We start from the raw sequence: 22,161 nt of genomic DNA, 5'->3' as shown, positions 1-22,161 counted from the left end.
ATCTTTAATGAATCTTCTGTAGAAGCTTGCATGTCCCAAAAAGCATCGTACTCCTTTGATTGATGTTGGTAGTGGCATCTTTTCAATGATTTCAATTTTTGCCTTATCAACTTCAATTCCTCTTTCTGATATCAAATATCCTAAAACTATACCTTCCCATAATATGAAGTGGCATTTTTTCCAATTTAGGACCAGGTTTGATTCTTCACATCTTTGCAATATTTTGGATAAGTTAGCTAGGCAATCATCAAAAGTAGTTCCATAAACAGAAAAATCATCCATAAAAACCTCCATAATATTTTCAATATAATTAGAAAAAATGGCCATCATGCATCTTTGGAGTGTAGCGGGGGCATTACAAAGACCAAAGGGCATTCTTCTATATGCAAATGTTCCATAAGGGCATGTGATTGTGGTCTTTTTTTGGTCTTCTGGGTGAATAGGAATTTGGAAAAATCCTGAATACCCATCTAGATAGTAGAAGTAGGAATGTTTTACTAATCTTTCTAATATTTGGTCTATGAAAGGAAGAGGAAAATGGTCTTTTCTAGTGGCACTATTCAATTTCCTATAATCTATGCACATGCGCCAACCAGTAACTACCCTAGTAGGGATTAGTTCATTGTTTGCATTTTGAATGACAGTTATCCCACCTTTCTTAGCCACTATATCTGCACTGGACTAACCCATTTAGTATCAGAGATCGGGTATATAATACCTGCATCTAATAGTTTTAGAATTTCCTTTTTTACTACGTCTTTCATGTTTGGATTAAGTCTTCTTTGATATTCAATAGTGGGTTTACTGTTTTCTTCTATAGGTATCCTATGCATGCAAATGGAAGGATTAATCCATTTCAGGTCTTCTATTTTATACCCTATGCTCGTGCTATGGGTCCTAAGTACCCTTAGTAATTTTTTGTGACACCTCTTACCTGTCTACAGTGTCACTGAGCAAGATATGCCACACAGTGTACCGGAACACCCTATTTTAATTCAATCATTTTTATTCTTCTTTATTTATTTTTTTCATAGTTATGAAGTACAATTTGCGAAATATAATTCATTTTAGTCATTTATTGAAATCATAAATTTATTTGAGGTTCCGTAAGTTTTATAGAAAATTCGGCAGAGTACTGGCTAAAAATGGAGAAAACAGTTCTTCGGAACCTGTGAAAAACACTTCCAAAATTTTCAATCAATCCCAAACTCCATTTCATCAACAAAATCTCAATATTTTTCAACAATATTTCCATTTCTCAATCATTCATCTCATATGATATTCATGTAAAAGTCATAAATAAGTATTCACTTTTTCATTCATAAACACAACTTTTACTATTTACATTAATACCAAAATACATTACATAAGTTTTAATTACATATGAGAAAATAAAAGTTAATTATAAAATACCAAAAATGAAACCTAGTGTCCTACTAATGCACTGACATCGGTGAGGTGACACGGACACTATGCAGAGCTGCAGATGATCTCACCTAGTCTGTGGTCTACTAGGCTCTCTATTGGTCTCTCCAAAACCTACGCGTGGTAAAAGCAACGCGCTAAGCAATAATGCTTAGTGGTGCCAATAATAAAATAAAAAGAAATAACATAAAATAAATATGCAGTGTATGTTCTGATGTCTTATGCAGACCATTTTTCGATCATTATTGGTAATCTTATTTATTATGTACTTGTTATATTCATAGTTTCATTAAATTTATCCACTTTCATTTTTTTGGTTGCCTAAGTAACCTATACTGGACGACTGGACTGGATAAATGGGTAAACTGGCACTGGGCATCCAGTACCTCGGGCCGTCACACCATCGGTCACATATGTATCTCCTGGTGTGCAACAGAACAGTTAATAAGTTGTAATAACATTAGGCACAAGGCCAAGTCTCAACACAATGTCAGAATGGCTAAAAGCCATAAAATCACAGAATGGCGTAATACCATGTGCAGCATTGCTAACTGAATCCTATTGGCATGCCAATCTATCCAAACCAATCTTGCTAGGTGTACTAGGGCATGTTACACTTTTAAACTTTATAATTCTTGAAATTTAAGTTTAGGTATTACTATTCATTTCATTAGTCAACTAAAATGTTGACTTTTGCATAGACAATAGGTACATTGGTTCTAATACTCTCAACATACCACATTTTGCATTCTAGAATTGTTGGTATTGGTTGCCAATACCATTTCTAAGCTTAGTGTTAGTTATTTAAAATTTTCAAATTTTAAGCCTTATGTTTACTGTTCCACTGGTCATTTGTACAGTAGGAAATTGGCAAAGTTGTCTTCATGAAAGTTGTTCCTTATTGTGTCTAGTTACATTTCTTTTTTTAAATCACTCCATTTGGAGTTTTTTAGCTCAAGTTATGGCCTAAACACCATAACTGGCCGGATTACAAACTTCCAGAATTTCTGAACAGAACTAAATCTATAGTATTTTGTGCACGGAGTACAGGTCAATTTTTGAACATGTTGTGATCAAAATTTGGGTTTGATTTCTACATGAAAGTTGTAGGTCTATATCTTAGCTTTCTTCTGGTAAAAGTTTAGGTCAATTGGACCTTTCTACACTGAGTTATGACCAAAAGAATAAATACTGTTCATTTAGTCATTTTGCCCAGGTAGACTGCAAGTCACCCGGATTAGTGTAATTTTTAGGTCAACTTGGTTTGGTTTTCTAGGCAGGCTTTCTTCACCAAAGTTGTGCCATTATGTGTCCAGTTTCATGTCCAATTGGCCTTGCACTAATTGAACTTCTACAACTCCATTTATAACTACCCAAACTTGCTGGACTCATACTCAATCCTACAGGTTAGCCAAGGCAGCTCACCCAAACTCAAATACCAATTCACAACTCACTTCCTTTCCTCCTCACACACATTCAAATGGTCACTAATTGAACATTACAAGGTTAATAAACCATCACATGAGCAAAACCCTAGAATTGTTCAAGTTTCCAATTTTTTCATTTCATACATGCACAATTCTTGCATTTCATTTACTTAATTATGTTCAATCCCTCATCCACTACCAAAGGTTGCTCATAACCATTTTTCTACCAAGAAAATCATCAAACCCTAGCTAACCCTAGCTGCCAAAATTTGTAAGGAACACACACACACTTGTTTGTTTTATTTTCTTATATTTCTTACACAATTCATGCCATTGAACATGAATTAATGCAAAAGGAACAATAATTGGACACTAACCTTGTTGGAGTAGAATTTCAAGCTAACTAAACTCTCTTTTTTCTTTCTCTTTTGGCTGCCTAGAGGATGTTTACATTGCTAGTTTAATTTTTTATGAACCTAGGTAAGGATTTCAAGTGAGATTTGGTGACGTTTAAAGCTTTAATAACCTTTAATGGAGGTTGGGTATGGAGGAGAGGAAACGGTTGGTTGAAGGAAGGAGAAGAAGCAACAAATTTTTTTTTTCTTTTTTCTCCCCATTAAGTCATTTTAAATAAGTTAGTGCCATGTGTCAAAGTTTGATTGGGTGGGAGGATTTTAATGACATCATAATGATGTCATAATTTCAATTTCTTTTATTTTCTTTTCTTTTCTTGTCTACTTAATTTCAATTTAATTTTTAGTAATATTTATTCACATTTTGTGTCATGATAATTATTTACTTAACTGGACAAGTAGGCCAAAAATCACATCTGAAGGCAAAATGACCAAAATGCCCTCCGTTTGGCTTAACAGACTAAAATTGTCTGTACCAATTGAAAAATTTTTCTAAGCATTTTCTTGGCATTCTAATGCCATAGGAACCTCAATGACTCTTCTCTGGAGTCCCAAAAATTATTTTGTGAATTTTCTCTTGGGTCTAGGGCTCCTAGTTGCGAGGACCACAACTTCCCACTAAGTTGCCCATTGCTAGGGCACTGGCTCATTTAACTTGGTTGTATTTTATTTCTAAAATTTTTTCTAAATTGTTCTTATTAATATTTGAATTAATTATGGTTCCTCACTTTAGTTTAAATATTTTTCCAGACGTTCTAGCTGTCCGGACCGACACCGGTCACCGAAATAATAGAATGTATAGAATTGCTACAGGGAGGGTGTTACATATTTCCTCTTCAATTTCCGATAGACTGGCATTGATAATAACAGGATATTCAAAATTTGAGTCTAGGAATGCGTACCTTAGCATAGAGGAAAGAGGTTTCAGTTCTACCTATTTGGTGTTTTCCTAAAGCTTGCCTTTGGGTTGTTCCTACTTTAACTCTTCTATAGCAAAGACTTGAGCCAATAGTAGGGGTGGATTAGCTATTAAGGATTACGCATAAGCTGCAATTTCTGTGTTCTCCTTCTCTGCTGTGTGGCTGTGCACGATGGATGCTCCTAGAAGATCTTCAGGGTGTGCTTTAATAAATTCCTCTTCAACTTATTTGTCAATTATATAAACCTTGAAGCATTCATTAGGTTCAAGTTTGTGTTTCATTGCACTGAACAGGTTGAACTCCACTTCTTCATCTCCTACCTTGAGAGTTAACTGTCCATTCTTAATGTTTATGACAGCTCCAACAGTTGCTAAAAAAGGTCTTCCCAGGATTATAGGGATTTGGACGTCCTCCTCCATTTCCAGTACAACAAAATCAACTGGGATAAAGAATTTTCCCACCTTGATAGGGATGTTTTCTAGAATTCCCATAGGGTATTTCACAGATTGATCAGCCAGTTGTAATGAAATTATTGTAGGCTTAAGTTCCCCCACATCAAGCTTCCTGCATATTGATAAAGGCATCAGACTCACACTTGCACCTAGATCACAGAGGGCTTTGTCTATATTCATGTTACTGATAGGATGAAGTATGGAAAAGCTTCCCGGATCCTTGAGTTTTGGTGGCAGCTTATTCTGTAATATGGAACCGCATTCCTCTGTAAGAGCAACAGTCTCATAGTCCTCTAGCCTTCTTTTCTTTGATAAAATGTCTTTGAGGAACTTGGCATAAGATGGCATTTGAGAGAGTGCTTCCGTAAAATGAATGTTTATATAGAGTTTCTGCAAAACTTCTAGAAACTTTCTAAACTACTTGTCCAATTTGGCTTTCTGGAATCTCTGAGGAAAGGATAGAAGAGGCTGATATAGTTCTGATAGCTTCTTTTTCTTCCTTGCTTCCTCTTCTTGATTCTTTTTAGCTTCTTCCTTTTTCTCCTCTGTTTGGTTTTCAGATTTATCAGAGGCTCTCTCAGTTTGTTCTGCCTCTGACAATTTCAAAATTCTTCTACTTCTCAATGTAATTGCCTTACAGTGATCTCTTGGGTTCATCTCTGGTTGACTAGGCAGCTTACCAGCAGTTTTGCTTGAAGAGCTAGCTTGCTGAGCAATTTGATTTTCAAGCATCTTGTTATGGGTGGCAAGTTGGTCCATTCTGGAAGCTAGCTATTTGATAATTTCATTTTGCTATTGCTGGGCTGCTAGGAAGCTTTCCATCATGGATTCCATAGTCGACCTTGATTTAGGCTATTGGCTCTGAGGGGGTGGTGGTGGCTGTGTAGGGTTTTGTCCCCTATTCTGAAATCCCAGGGGTGCTAGTGGTTTGTATCCCTGCTATTTGTTCATTGGCTGATTCTGTGAATTTGACCATGAGAAATTTGGGTGGTTCCTCCATCTAGGGTCGTATGTATTTGAATATAGATTGTTGGACTGTCTCTGGTTGAAGTTCCCTCCGTTGATCACATAATTCATTTGTTCTGTGGGGAGTTCATTGAAGCTGTTATACTCTGAACCCATGTATCCTCCTCCACAGTTGTCATCGTGATGACTACTCATCCCTATAGCATTGGCTTGTATTTTATCAAGCCTCTTTGTGAGCTTATCAAATTGAGTATTTATCATGCTTAGGGCATCCACTTCTAGGATCCTTGCTGTTTTCCTTGTATTCCCCCTTTCATTTGACTACTCGTAGTTGTGATATGCGATTCTCTCCAAAAGTTCAAGTGCTTGATCCACTATTTTCTCCATTAAGTCACCTTCTACTATTGAATCTACTGTGCTCCTTGTAGAGGGCAGTAGCCCATTATAGAAGTTCTGAATCAGGAGCCAATCTTCTATGCCATGGTGTGGGCATTCTCTCTATAGGTCCTTATATCTCTCCCATGAATCATAAAGTGATTCACCTTCCCTTTGCCTAAAGGTGTTGAGTTCAACTCTCAACTTTATAGTCTTTGCAGGTGGGAAGTACCTTACTAGAAAAGCTTGTGAGAGGTCTTCTTAAGTGGTGAATGTTCTAGTTGGTTGAGAAAGTAACTACTTCCTTGCTCTATCTTGAAGGGAAAATGGAAATGCTCTGAGTCTTATGGCTTGATCAGAGACTCCATTCATCTTGAATGTGTCACAAAGGGCAAGAAAGCACTGGAGGTGGTATTGCGGATCTTCTATTGGTGAACCCCCAAACTGGGTCAGTTGGATCATTTGGAGCCATACCGGTTTTAATTCGAAATTGTTGGCATCCACTGTGGGTCTTATAACACTAGGTTGGAATCCTTGTATAAAGGGAGCTCTGTAATCCTTCAAGAGTCTCAGCCTGTTGTTGTTATTGTTGCCCATATTTGGAATTTTTGGATTTCTTCGATCTTGTTCTTCACGTTTCCTCTCCCTCCTGATAGTTCTTAGGGTTGTGTCTATCTCTAGATCCAAATTAAAGACTTCTTCCTCTGGTCTCGTTTTGGTCATGTACCAAACCAATCACCTGAGAAAGAATAAGAGAATAAAACAATTTAAACAAAATTAAACAATAAATGAAAATGCCTAAATCAGCTAAATTACTTATCAACTAATATTACTAAAATTAAAACTCCCTTGCAACGGCGCCAAAAACTTGTTTGGTGGTTTTACAACCCCACAAGTGCACGGATCGTGAACAAGTAATAAAGTAGTGAGTAGAGTATCGTCCCATGAGGAATTTAATTAGTAAATACCTAGCTACACAGTGATTTTGGCTATCTAGGCTGTCGAATAAAATGAGGGAATGAAACTTGTCCATTTTAAACGCTAGAATAAAAGAAATATAATAAACTTAAAATGGAATAGTCTATTTTGAAATAACCCTGGAATTAAGATTTCACACTTTAACATTACTATGGATATAATCTTGTCTATTTACTGGATTAAGAATCATTTACATTAATCCTAAGATATCTTAAGTCCTCTCTCAAGGCACCTAAGGTGTATTTTAATTAACCTAAACCCTACTTTTGTGGCGATTAAATCAACTAAAACCCTTTAAGATCTTTGACTAATTTCGAAACTCCACAAAGGTCATCATCCTGTCTTTAGGTCAGATTTCCTAGGTTCAAAATCTTAATTTTCTAATATTAATCTTCACCTTTTAGTCATTTAATTAATATCTATAATCAATACTAAGTGGGTACCAATACATAGTATGCATTAAGATCACAAGAAATTAAATCAAGGAACAAATCTCAAATCCAATAAACAAAACTTAATATTTATCCATAATAATGATTACAAGCATTACTCTCCTAATTCCAGAATATGAAGATTACTCACCCATGGTGAGTTCAGCAAAATGATAAAAATAAAGTAAGGGTCAATAAAAATCCTCTAAAAGAAATAGAAGGAAAGAACCAAAGAGGATCTGCAGCTTTGATCTTGTGGAACTTCGGCTGAAGGCTCCTCCTTGATACTTATGTCCTCCTCCTCTAGATGGCTGTGAGAAAGTGATTCTACGGCTCTAGGATTTCTCTCTTTTTTTCTCTCCTTTTTTTCTCTTTTGAAGCCCTATTTATAATAGTTGGCCTAGGGTTAAGTTTTCTTCTTTTAGAGTCCCCCAAGAGCGTTAGGAGTCTCTTTTTTCTGTCAAAAACTGAAGCTGGAGCGAAGTCAGGAAGCTAGCTGTCGATTGATATACAGCCCGTGTATCACTACACGGCCTAGGGCTGTGTAACTAACTAGAGTTCTAAAGGTTTGCATCTCACGATGTCATAGAAGATTACATGGGAAGCAGCTGGTTACACGGGTCCAAGTACACGATGTTAGTAGTATGCCCTAGAGCATATCATTTAGTATGTATCTTGTACATCTTTTATTAATAAAAGACATTTTTCACTTTTTCGTTTACATAATATATTTATGTATAATAGAAAAGGTCCATTGATATTTTGTTAGAAATTCTATTCTTAAGTTGTTAAGAATATGAGTGACAGTATTTCTAGTACAAAATATCATAAATAGGTTCACAATCGAGGATATTTAGAGAAATCATTTATGGTAAGAAAGAGTTTTAATGATATTAAGAGTTGATATCATGTCTCATTGCTAATTAGTGATGAGCCTAGTAAGTCACACACATACACAAGTAATCACCAAATTAAATATGATTTAATTAATTAATTAATGAGTTTAATTGATTAATTAAATAGGTTTACTTTGCAATTAGATTGCAAAGTCCCTAGCATGACTTGAAACCAAATCTAGGTTATTGGATGTATAGTATAAGTTAAATTTATATTTAAACTGTTTAAATATGAATTTAATTAATGAGAAATTAATTAATAAATGTTAATTAATTAATTTATATTTGATATAAATTGATTAGAAGAAGAGAAATAATTATTTTGGGTTGAGAACTCAAAATTAAGACACATGGGCATTTTGGTCATTTCACAAGGTGACATGTGGCACCATGAGATGGTGACATATGGCACTACACATAATCTTGCCAAATGTCTTTTAATCATGTAAGATGATTAAAATTAAGATTAAATATAGGTTTGACACTTGGCACAATGTGATTGGGTCAATTAAACCTGGAGCCAATCAGAAGGTAACATGTGGCAAGGGTTTTAAGTGGTGACCTAGCTATTTAAGGGAAAGGATGAAAAGAAAAATACCTAGCTGCTATTTGTTTCATTGGTGCTGCCCCAAAGCACCTCTCCCTTTCATCTTCTTCATCTCTCATCAATTCAAAGAGATTTCCCAACAATCTCTTGAATTAAAAATACTAGAAATCGTTTCTAGTGTCCTATTTACATTTGTAATCACTCAGAAGGCAAAACTTGATTTTTTAATTCATAGAAAAAGCTTTAGAAGCTGTTCAAGGGCTGTCATAGGTGATCTTTGTGTGGATAAGCTACAAGGACAACATCTGGTGTCCTAAAGACGCATCCCAAAGGTGCCAAACTCACTGCAGTGCATCAAGAGGTTAGTGCACTTGTTCTTGATCTAATCTAGGATTCTAAAATTAATCTGATTAATTCTAAAATCTTAAATGACAAATATAGATCCAAAAACATATTAAAAGAGTTTTAATATGTTGTTTATCATTGAAATCAAATAGATAAAAATAAATATTGCATGATGCATGTGACCCTAGGTGAAAATTTTTGAATTCAATGATATAAACTTGTGTTTTTCATGCTTCTGCTCCTTCAATTGGTATCAGAGTCACTATATTTGCCATTTAGATTGTTAATTATATGATTTAATTGTGTGTTTTGATCATGAGATGATTTATCCATTGCTGGTTGCAATGGATGTATGGCGGCATGCTTAATGAACTCCAACATGGTGCGCATGGTTTGGGAAGTTCATGGTGCGCATGGTTATTATTAAATTTTGCAATTGTTGCATTATCAAAGGTTCATCATATGTCTAATTAAAATATTTAATTAGGATTTTTAATCACACAATTAAATTTTGATTCAAATCAGAATTTTAAAAATTGTTTGAATGTGATTTAAATCTGAATTTTAAAAGTTGTTTGAATGTGATTCAAATCTGAATTTTTAAAGTTGTTTGAATCAAATTCAAATATGAATTTTTAAAGTCATTTGAATAATATTCAAATCTAAATTTTTTAAAAATTGTTTGAATGTGATTCAAATCTGATTTTTAAAAATTGTTTGAATGTGATTCAAATCTGAATTTTTAAGGTTGTTTGAATGTGATTCAAATTTGAATTTTTAAATTTGTTTGAATGTGATTCAAATCTGAATTTTTAAATTTGTTTGAATCATATTCAAATCTGGATTTTTAAGTTGAATATGAGATATTCAAATTAATTTAAGTACGTATGTTTTATTTAATTGTTAAATAGTGATATGCATGATGGATGATCATGGACTATAAAAGACCAATGTGATTGGATTTATTTCTTTTATGTTTCTTTGGGATTGTAAATTAATTAATTTATTTTAATTTATTTTGGGCATGTATTATTAAGGTTATAATAATTTTTGGGTTGTAATTTCATTTATTTAAGTTCTTGTAAATTAGCCTTAGTATGCCAAGGATTACTATGTAATTAGATTGCAAGAAGATCAAGGAGGTCAAGAGCATTGGTGGGACCAGTGGGAGAAATTCAAGATCAAGTGTTGATTATGTACTCTTTCAGCAACTCTTGTAAAATGAATGAATGAAATGCACCTAGGAATGCCCTAATTCAATTCTTGGTGGCTCAGAATTGAATCCCTTAGAAAGTCCATGATCATACCATATTTACTGTTTATCCATGAATGCATGAGATGTATGGGAATGTATGCAAGTATGTGATATATGCATGCTAAATGGATAATGTGCAAAGTGAGACCTTAATAGTAATTAGGATGACCATAAAATCTTCCAAACATATGATTAAGTTAGAAATGCTATAATTAAAGTAATTATAACATGGGCCCTCCATTGAGGCAATTATTTTAAGAAATTTTAAATACTTGCTTAAATACTTGCATAAGATGCAATTAGTTTAAGAGATTTTCTTAAGAATAATTGTTAAGCATGAGATATTGTAAATATGTAAATGGTTTGGTGGCCAATATTGGATGTACCTGAGGACATTAAAATTATTTGCATAATTACTGGCTCAATGAGATTGTGACACCCCGTACCCGTGTACAGTATACCCGAGTAAGTAATGCCACACGGTGTACCGGCACACTCTAATATACCCTAATTAATTTTTAGCAAAATTTTGAATATAACTTGTAAAATATAACTCATTTAAGTCATTTATTGAAATTATAATTTATTTGAGGTTCCGTAAAATTTTAAAGAAAATCAAGTGATCTGGCTAAAAATGGAGAAAAGTTCTTGAACTGTGAAAAACACTTCCAATAAACAAATTCATTCATTCTCAACTCCAATATCATCACAAAACTCAATATCAAGATCTCAACATTTCAATTTCAATTCTCAATCATCCATCACATGTGATGATCAAATATATATCACAAATAAACATTTACTTTTCCATTCACAAATATAATTTTCATAATTTACATAAAGATCAATATACATTACACAAGTTTAATTTCATATGAGAAAATCAAAATTTAGTTACAAAATGTCAAAATGACACCTAGTGTCCTACCAATGCACTGCAGAAGTTGAGGTGACACGGACACATGCGGAGTGCAGGATGGACTCACCCAGTCTGTGGTCTACTGGGCTCACGATCTGTATCTCCAGTACCTACGCGTGGCAAAAGCAACGCGCTAAGCAATAATGCTTAGTGGTGCAATAATATAATAAAAGAAAATAGCAAGAAATTAAATGTGTAGTGAATGTGTACGTTTTATTTGTTTGGTATTTGTATATCATTTACTTTGTCCACTTTTATTCATTTGGTTGCTCCAAGTAACCTACACTAGACAACTGGACTGGATAACGGGTAAACTGGCACTGGGTATCTAGTACCTCAGGCCGTCACACCATCGGTCACATATGCATCTCTCGGTGTGCAACAGAACAGCTAACAAGCTGTAAATACATCAGGCACAAGGCCAAGTCTCAATACAAGGTCAGAATGGTTAAAAACCATAAAATCACAGAATGGCATATTGCCATGTGCAGTACTGCTAACTGACCCCTATTGGCATGCCAAACTATCCAAACCAATCATGTTAGGTATACTAGGGCATTTGAAACTTTTAAATTCCTCAATTTGTGCATTTCAAGTTTTGATGTCACTATTCACCTCATTGGTCAACAAAAATGTTGACTTTTGGATAGAAAATAGGTGTATTGGTTTTAACACCCCAAACATACAACATTTTGTATTTAAAACTTGTTTGAATTGATTGCCATTTCCATTTCTCAACTTAATTCTAAGAGGGCAGAAATTTCAGTTTTTGAGACCCAAATTTACTGTTCCATTGGGCCCTGTTGCAGTGGGAATTTGAGGAAATGACAAACATGAAAGTTGTTCCTTATTTTGTCTAGTTGAATTTCCTTTTTTGAATCACTCCATTTGGAGTTTTTTAGCTCTATATATGGCTCAAAAACCACAGCTGGCCGGATTGCCAATCTGCAGAATTGACCATATCTCTGATAACATAAGCGATGTTGTGATTGCATTTTTGAATTGGTTCTGGCCATAATTTGAGGTAGGTTTCTTCATGAAAGTTGTTTGTCTATGTCTTAACTTGTTGCTGTAAAAATTTCAGGTCAATTGACCAAATCTACAGTGAGTTACTGTTCATTTGGTCATTCTGCAGAATCAGTTACAGGGTATCCGGATTGGGGCCAAGTTTTGGTCCTCTTGCTTTGGTCTTTTGGGCATGGTTTCTTCAGCAAAAATGTGCCATTATAAGCCTAGTTTCATGTCCAATTGGCCAAACACCAATTGGACCAACACAGCCAAAGTTATGGCTGTGTTATTGGACTGAAATTTCAGTCCATTCTTTGTCCTAGGGCGACTTACACCTTCACTTTGCCATACTATTTTTCAGTCCAAATTGTGGTCAACTTACCTAAAATGGTCACTAATTGACCATTAAAATGTTCTCTAACAATTTCCTAAGCCAAATCAATTTTTCACTACTCAAAACCCTAATTCCCATATGAGTTTTCACAAATTCCTTAACTCTTTCTTTCTTTGTATATGTATAAGTATGCACTCTAAACATAAGCTCTAGTTCACTCTAAGTCCATCAAACCAATAAAAATAATTCCTTCACAAGGGCTGCCGAAAATTCATAGTATGTATACACAAAATTCTTGTTCATTTTAGTTATAAATCTTACTCAATTCAAGTTACAAATCACAAAAATAAAGAGTTTTAAGTATCTAATGCACTAACCTTGAATAGGGCAGATTTTTCCCAACTCTAAACTTCACTTTCCTTCACTTTCTAGGCTGCCAAAAGGTTGTTTAAGGTGTGGGGTAAAATTTTAATGAAGAGAGGTTAGGGTTTTGTGGTGAAACAAGGGAGAAATTAAGCTTGCTTGATTGAACATCAATGGAGGGAGGAGGGAAGGGATTTCGGCTGCATGAGGAAGAGGGTGATGGCTGCTGTAATTTTTGGTTGTTTGGTCTTCATTTAGTCTCTTTATTAGTTAGTCAAATGATAGCTTAATTGTGATTGGTCATAATTTTCTTAATGACATCACCATGATGTCATAAATAAGCTTTTTCCTCACTTTCTTTTCTTTCCTCCACTACTCATCTTCAATTTAATTTCTAGTAATGTTTATCCATATTTTATATCATATTAATTATTTACTCAACTGGACAAGTCAGCCAAAAATTACCTCTGAAGGTGAAATGACCAAAATGCCCTCCGTTTGGCTGAACAGGTCAAAATTGTCTGTACTGATTGAAAAATTTTTCTAAATATTTTCTTGGCATTCTAATGCCATAGGAACCTCAATGACCCTTATCTGGAGTCCCAATAATTATTTTATAATTTTTCCCCCGGGTCTAGGGCTCCTCGTTGCGAGAACCGCAACTTCCCTCTCGCTAGGGCACCGGCTCGTTTAACTTGGTTGTATTTTGTTTCTAAGATTTTTACTAAATTTTTTCTTATTAATATTTGAGTTAATTATGGTTTCTGACTTTAGTTTAAATATTTTTCCGGACGTTCTAGCTGTCCAGACCGACACCGGTCACCGGAACAGTAGAATGTACGGAGTTGTTACCGGGAGGGTGTTACAGAGATTAACTTAACTAATGCAAGATAAGTCAATAATGGATGTTCCTGAGATTTTGAGCATTAGGGGCTAGGTAAAGGATCGAACCTCACATGAGATGTGATGGGCAAGGAGTTACTCACTTATAGTTTATTGTAATTCCAATAATGGATGTACCTGAGGATGATCAATACAATTATAAGAATTCAATCACCCACTAGAAATCCATCCAACTAGGATTTCCGTTTTCTACTTTGGAAGTTTAGGATTTGCTAAGTTAGTGGGAGGACTAATTTGATTAAAAGACCATAATCATTTTGGTTAATTACATGATACATTTACTAATTAATCTGGTTATTTTCTACAGTTAATTTTCTGATAATAATGAGCACAGAACAACCACCACCATCCAATATCCTTGCGAGCATACTTGATCGCAATAGGTTGACAGGACCTAATCTCTCTGATTGGCTAAGAAATTTGAAACTTGTTGTGAACTTTGAACATATAGGATATGTTCTAGACTCAAATGTTCCTGGTCCCTTGCCTCCAGAGGCCACTCAAGAGGAACATGAAACTTTGGACAAGTAGAAGGAGCATGATATGAGAGCTAAGTGTTACATGCTTCCATGAGTAATGAGTTACAGAAGCAGCATGAAAACATGCAGAGTGCGAGTGAGATTCTCCTTCACTTATAAGAGTTATATGGTGAGCACAGCAGGAATGCTAGGTATGAGATATCTAGGCAGCTATTCTGCATGAGGATGTTTAAGGGACAGAATGTTGGGGATCATGTCCATAAGTTGATTCTGCTGATTGAGCAGTTGGAACATCTTGACTTTAACATAGATTTCCAACTACGGATGGATTTGATCCTTCAGCCCCTTCCTGAGTCTTTTGGGAATTTTGTGACAAATTTCCATATGACTAAACAGGAATGCACCTTGGCTGGTTTACTCAACATGCTGGTTATTGCCCAAAAGAATATGCCGAGCAATAAAGGAAAAGAGGTAGCTTTGATTGCATCTTCTTCTGTTGGAAAGTCCAACAAGAAGAAGGGTAATAAGAAAAAGAAACCTCAGATTCCTGGTCCTTCCAAGAAAATAGCTAAACAGAAAGGGAAGACTAAAGCTGATGGAGGCAAAGGAAAGTGTTTCCACTGTCAGAAGGATGGGCACTAGAAAGAAACTGCCCAGAGTATCTTGCTTCTCTGAAGGACAAGAAGGATACACCTTCGAAAGGTATGTCTATATCTTGTTATTTAGATTCTGATGATACTCATAGTTCATCTACAGCTTGGGTTTTAGATACTGGTGCCAGTTCTCACATTTTTTATGATATACAGGGACTAGCAAATAGTAGCAGCTTGCGTTCTCGAGATGTTAGACTCTGGATTGGCGATGGCTCAACTGTTGAAGCTTTAGCCATAGGATCTAAATCTTTTTACATGTCTAGACATGTTTTGTGTTTGGATAATATTTTATATGTACCTGATGCTTTTAAGAACATCATTTCTATATCTAGTTTGACTAGAAATGGCTATGAATTTCAGTTCACAGATGATATTTGTAATATTTATTTTAGAAATAAATATGTTGGTTCAAGTTATATGATGATGGTCTTTATTATTTGGATAAGAATGACAAACACAAAATGAATGCAAGTGATCTAAATGAATGCAATGCTATGGTGAAAACCAACTCAAGTTCAAAATATATTTGGCACTTAAGGTTATGTCATGTTGCAGAAGATAGGATTACAAAACTGGAGAAAATGGGAATTCTTTCCTCATTGGGCTCTGAGCCTACTCCAACTTGTGAATCTTGCCTTCAGGGCAAAATGACTAGATCACCCTTTGTTGGACAAGGGCTATGGGCTGAAAATATTTTGGAGCTAATAAATAGTGATGTTTGTGGTCCATTTAAAGAAATGGCTAGAGGCGGTTTTCATTACTTTATTACCTTTAATGATGATAAATCAAGGTTTGGGTATTTGTATTTGATGAAATACAAACATGAATCCTTTGAAAAGTTTAAAGAATTTAAATCTGAAGTAGAAAATCAAACAGGAAAGAGTATTAAAGCTCTTCGGTCAGATCGTTGAGGTGAATATTTGAGTACTAAATTTGATGAATACTTGAGAGAGCATGGCATTGTTTCCCAGCTGACTCCTCCAGGAACACCACACTGAATGGTGTATCTGAAAGGAGAAATCGTACCCTATTGGATATGGTACGTAGTATGATCAGCTATACTGATATGCCAATATCCTTTTGGGGATTTGCATTAGAATCAGCTTTGTATTTTCTGAATAGGATTCCTTCAAAATCAGTTTCTTCGACACCTTATGAGATATGGCATGGAAGAAAACCAAGTCTTAAGCATGTTAAGATTTGGGGTTGTCCAGCTTATATCAAAAAGCTGAACACTGATAAATTGGAAACCAGATTAGAAAAGGGTCGATTTGTTAGATATCCAAAAGATAGTTTTGGATTTTATTTTTATTTGCCTACTTCACAAAAGGTTGTGGTAAGTAGAGATGCCACATTTCTTGAACAATAGTTTGTTCAAGAAGGAGGCAAAGGAAGGCAAATAGAGTTAGAATTGGAGAATTCTGACCAACCAATAGATCAGATGGATATAGATCCATCTAGTCAACCTACACCCATTGGTGAAACATCTACAGTTGTTCCTCATAAAACAACCAGGGTATCTCACCCACCAGTGAGATATGGTTTCCTTCATGAAGAAGAACAAGAGTTGTCTTCTCATGAAGAAGTATATCATGGAGATGATCCACTTACCTATGAAGAAGCTATATCAGATATAGACTCTTCAAAATAGATTGATGCTATGAAATCCGAGATTTATTCCATGTATAAGAATCAAGTTTAGGATCTTGTTGACCCACCTGAAGGTATTGTACCTATAGGGAACAAATGGGTTTTCAAGAAGAAAATTGGTTCTGATGGAAAGGTAGAGACCTATAAGGCAAGGCTAATAGCGAAAGGGTTTCGCCAAAGGCAAGGAATCGACTATGAGGAGACTTTCTTTCCTGTTGCCATGCTTAAATCAATTAGGATTCTATTAGCAATAGCTGCATACTTTGATTATGAGATTTGGTAGATGGATGTCAAAATAACTTTTCTCAATGAATACATTGAAGAAAACATTTTTATGGAACAACCTAGGGGTTTTGAATCCCAAGATGGTTCCAAGGTATGCAAGCTAAAGCGATCCATTTATGGGTTGAAGCAAGCTTCGAGGAGTTGGAACATCTGTTTTGATGAAGCCATTAAGTCATTTGGTTTTATCAAAAATGAGGATGAGCCATGTGTATATAAGAAGGTTAGTGACAGTGCTATCACTTTCCTTGTCTTATATGCGGATGGCATACTGTTGATGGGTAATGACACAGGTATGTTGACAACTGTAAAGGTATGGTTGTCAAATACATTCTCCATGAAAGACTTAGGGGAGGCAACATATATTCTTGGGATTCGCATCTATAGAGATAGAGCGAAAAGAATAATTGGTTTATCCCAAAGTCTATGCTTGGAAAAGTTGTTAAAGAGGTTTAACATGCTTGATTCCAAGAGAGGATTGTTACCAGTGAGACATGATATCCATCTTTCTAAAGAGATGTCTCCAAAGACACCTGAAGAAAGAGATAAAATGGCCAGGATTCCATATGCTTCGGCTATTGGAAGTTTAATGTATGCAATGTTGTGTACTAGGCCAGATATCACATATGCTGTTAGTTTGACTAGCAGGTATCAATCCAATCCAGGTTTGGAACACTGGACAGCTGTCAAAAATATCCTTAAGTACTTAAGAAGAACTAAGGATTTATTCTTGATCTATGGAGGTGGAGACTTGCAATTGGATGGTTATACTGATTCTGATTTCCAATCAGATATCGATGATAGAAAGTCTACCTCTGGATATGTGTTCATTTGTAATAGAGGTGCAGTCAGTTAGAAGAGTTTCAAACAGAGTACGACTGCAGATTCTACTACCGAGGCTGAGTATATTGCTGCATCAGATGCTGCAAAGGAAGTTGTTTGGATAAAGAAGTTTGTGACAGAACTTGCAGTAGTTCCTTCCATTGAGTTAGCAGTTTCACTTCATTGTGACAATAATGGAGCAGTAATACAGGCTAAGGAACCGCGGTTTTACCAGAAATTCAAACACATAGAGAGTCGCTACCACATTATCAGAGAAATAGTTGGGCGAGGCAATGTAGCCATGCAGAAAATAGCATCAGCTGAAAATCTAGCTGATCCATTCACTAAGCCCATGTCACAGACTCAGCTAGACCGACATCTTGAGAAGATGGGTCTAAGATATTGTAATGAATGGCTCTAGTGCTAGTGGGAGATTTTTAGTAGTATGCCCTGTAGCATATCATTTAATATGTATCTTGTACATCTTTTATTAATAAAAGGCATTTTTCACTTTTCCTTTTACATAATATATTTATGTGTAATAGAAAAGGTCCATTGATATTTTGTTAGAAATTCTATTCTTAAGTTGTTAAGAATATGAGTGATAATATTTCTAGTACAAAGTATCATAAATAGCTTACAATCGAGGATACTTCACAATAAGAACATGACTTATCCAGAAAGATTATATTCATGCTTGTTCCCAAGTTATTTATATGAGATATAAATAAGATGGAATTGTGAGTCTCATGCCATATGACAAACATGATAGGCACTTATACATGATAAGTAGGTCAAACCAGTGACATTTATGACAAGCACATGGAGTTTACTCTTGTCAATGTATTGTCATAAATCATATTAGTGCATATAATCTTTAGACCTGAGATAGCACAATTATCTTGCATATAGGTGGTTTGAGTTCGATACTGCTTTCATACTTGTACTGTGTATGGGTATATGGGCATGTGTTGGCTCCTACTAGTTATATATGGAGGTAGGTGTTGATCAAGATGGAATCTGTTCCTCTAAGTAAATAGGGTTAAAATCCTATATTCATTTAATTGTTCTTGATGTTTCAAGTTCCTGGCCAGGACAGATAGATTTAATTAGAAAAGAATTTTCTGATAAGAAAATCTTTTAATTAAGAACTGGAATTAAAAGAGAACATAATATTCATAGCAAATGGGGTTTGACATAAGCCTTGACTCCAGCTTGAGTTGGGATTTTGTAACAGAGAGATTCTAGTGCATGGTAACATATAATTATAGGTTCATTTAAGGTAAACCTTATCACTAATTGGGTGGCTATGGCATGCTATGCTAGTTGTTAACCATGGTCTATGAGGTGCATAAAATGATTTAGAGAAATCATTTATGGTAAGAAAGAGTTCTAATGATATTAAGAGTTGATATCATGTCTCATTACCAATTAGTGATGAGCCTAGTAAGTCACACACATACACAAGTAATCACCAAATTAAATATGATTTAATTAATTAATTAAAGAGTTTAATTGATTAATTAAATAGATTTGGTTTGCAATTAGATTGTAAAGTCCCTAGCATGACTTGAAACCAAATCTAGGTTATTGAATGTATAGTATAAGTTAAATTTATATTTAAAGTGATTAAATATGAATTTAATTAATGAGAAATTAATTAATAAAGATTAATTAATTAATTTATATTTGATATAAATTAATTAGAAGAAGAGAAATAATTATTTTGGGTTGAGAACTCAAAATTAAGACACAAGGGCATTTTGGTCATTTCACAGGGTGACGTGTGGCACCATGAAATGGTGACACATGGCACTATACATAAGCTTGCCAAATGTCTTTTAATCAAGTAAGATGATTAAAATTAAGATTAAATATAGGTTTGACACTTGGCATAATGTGATTGGGTCAATTAAACCTAGAACCAATCAGAAGGTGACAAGTGGCAAGGGTTTTAAGTGGTGACCTAGCTATTTAAGGGAAAGAATGAAAAGAAAAATACCTAGCTGCTATTTGTTTCATTGGTGCTGCCCCAAAGCACCTCTCCCTTTCATCTTCTTCATCTCTCACCAATTCAAAGAGATTTCCCAACAATCTCTTGAATTAAAAATACTAGAAATCGTTTCTAGTGTCCTGTTTACATCTGTAATCTCTCAAAAGGAAAAACTTGATTTTCTAATTCATAGAAAAAGCTTTAGAAGCTATTCAAGGACTGCCATAGGTGATCTTGGTGTGGACAAGCTAGAGGGACAACATCTGGTGTCCTAAAGATGCATCCCAAAGGTGCCAAACACACTGCAGTGCATCAAGAGGTTAGTGCACTTGTTCTTGATCTAATCTAGGGTTCTAAAATTAATCTAATTAATTCTAAAATCTTAAATGGCAAATACAGATCCAAAAACATATTAAAAGATTTTTAATATATTGTTTATCATTGAAATCAAATAGATAAAAAAAAATCTTACATGATGCATGTGACCTTAGGTGAAAATTTTTGAATTCAATGAAATAAACTTGTGTTTTTCATGCTTCCGCTCCTTCACATGACCCGTGTACTTTTGTTCTTAAGAGAAATCTTCAAACCTAGCTAGGCAGAGACTTACATGGGTTTTTATGATTTACACGAGTTTGAATACACAGCCCATGTACTACGTTTCTTCCTTGTCTCTTTCAGCTTTCCCTTGGCAGTAGGTTACACGGGTCCGTGATTTTGCTTACACTACCCATGCAAAGTGTATCGGCAACACTTCTCTTCCCTCTGTGTTTTTCCAAGCTTTCTTTTGTACTCTTACACCTTGGAACTTCATCCAAACACTTGAAATGATGCAGAAAATATGGAATTTAGAGTTTGTAAATGGAAATCACAAAAGTTAATGAAATTAATGACTATGCATAAGATTGCTTGCCTACATGCTGTGAAATAGTATACAAATGTACTTAAAATATCTATATAATACAAGTGTATCAATAGTATATACAGCTGTGTCAAAGGCATAGGTCCAATATTTAAGTGGGACACTAGCATGATGCAAAAGGGCTCTACCACTTTCTATAATTTGTCTGTGTTTTCTCTCCGCACACCCATTTTGCTGTGGTGTGTATGGGCAAGACGCTCTCTGAGAATTCCATTATCTCGCAAATATTGTGTTAAGGCTTGATATTCCCCTCCCCATTCTAACTGGAAAATTTTTATTGGCAATGAAATATATTTTTCAACTAACGTATGAAACTGAATGAAAACAAACAAGACATCAGATTTATGCTTGAGAAAATAAATCCACATATAGTGACTAAAATGATCATAAAAAATAACAAAATAGTGAAAACCATCAATGGACGGAACTAGTGACGGTCCCCACACATCTGAACAAATTAATTCTAGCGGTTGAGAAATAAGAGTCGTAGATTAGAAAATGGTAATTTATGCATTTTACTAATGTTACAAGTAGAACAATGATAGTTATTGTTTTTATTGGAACAAGACAAATGATTCAAAGCTAAAACATTAGAAACTCTGAGATTATTTATGTGGCCTAATCGCGTATGCCAGATGTTGAATTCGACAGAATAAGCTTGTGGAGACACTAGCGAAGAAATTTATAGAGGCAGACAGTACATGCCATCTTTACTCCGACCTCCATAGAGAATTTGACTCGTGTAGGAATCCTTAATGAAAAATGAATAAGCAAAAAATGCAACGGAAATATGATTGTTGAAACACAAAGAATGAACAGATAACAAATTTTTATGAATGTTAGGAGCAAAAAGAATATTGTCCAATTGCAAAGAAACATCATTAACAAGTGCACGAAAATGACCAGAGGTAGCTATTGGAATATTTTTACCATTGCCAATTGTAAGTGTGTTAATGCCGTGCAAATTGGTGGGATGAGTAATATTTTCATTAGCTAAGGTCACATGGTAATTTACTCCACTGTCCATGGTCCACAATTGAGGGTTGGATGTAGCATAATAGGTTTGAGGGCCACGGTTCTATTATTGATGAACTTGAGAGTTGGAAAACTGATTTTGTGGGTTGGGACATTGATGGGCCAAATGTCCTTGACCCTTGTAATTGTGACAGATGAGTGGTCCATTGGTAGAAGAACTCCTATTGTTGAAGCGTGCTTTCCCACATGGTTGGGAATTATTGGTGACAGCAGATACATACGCAAACTGTGCCATTGGTGGCATGTGATTAACCACCGATTCTGAATCAATCTTCAGCTGGGTTTCTTTGCTCAATAAGAGTGCATGCAATTCATCAAAGGTTATTGAGGTATTTCAATCTTCAATAGCTCGGGCAAACAGTCTATAC

General features: G+C 35.0%; 1 protein-coding gene and 1 non-coding gene across 2 annotated transcripts; one reads left to right on the top strand and one right to left on the bottom strand.

The window, feature by feature from the left end:
* Positions 1–4,409: 4,409 nt before the first annotated feature.
* LOC131182121 (uncharacterized) lies at positions 4,410–4,985 on the bottom strand. The gene has a single exon (XM_058150765.1). The coding sequence runs from the start codon at positions 4,983–4,985 to the stop codon at positions 4,410–4,412; it is 576 nt and encodes a 191-aa protein (XP_058006748.1).
* A 1,093-nt stretch (positions 4,986–6,078) lies between these two features.
* On the top strand, positions 6,079–6,185 carry LOC131182746 (small nucleolar RNA R71). The gene has a single exon (XR_009151006.1). It is a non-coding gene; the product is annotated as a small nucleolar RNA R71 (small nucleolar RNA).
* Positions 6,186–22,161: the final 15,976 nt, after the last annotated feature.

This window comes from Hevea brasiliensis, chromosome 8 (assembly GCF_030052815.1).
Source record: "Hevea brasiliensis isolate MT/VB/25A 57/8 chromosome 8, ASM3005281v1, whole genome shotgun sequence".
NCBI lineage: Eukaryota > Viridiplantae > Streptophyta > Magnoliopsida > Malpighiales > Euphorbiaceae > Hevea > Hevea brasiliensis.
This window is presented reverse-complemented; position numbering and strand designations above follow the sequence as displayed.

Coding starts and splice junctions, on each gene's coding strand:
- LOC131182121 (XM_058150765.1), bottom strand. CDS start 4,985: ATGCCATCTTATGCCAAGTTCCTCAAAGACATTTTATCAAAGAAAAGA.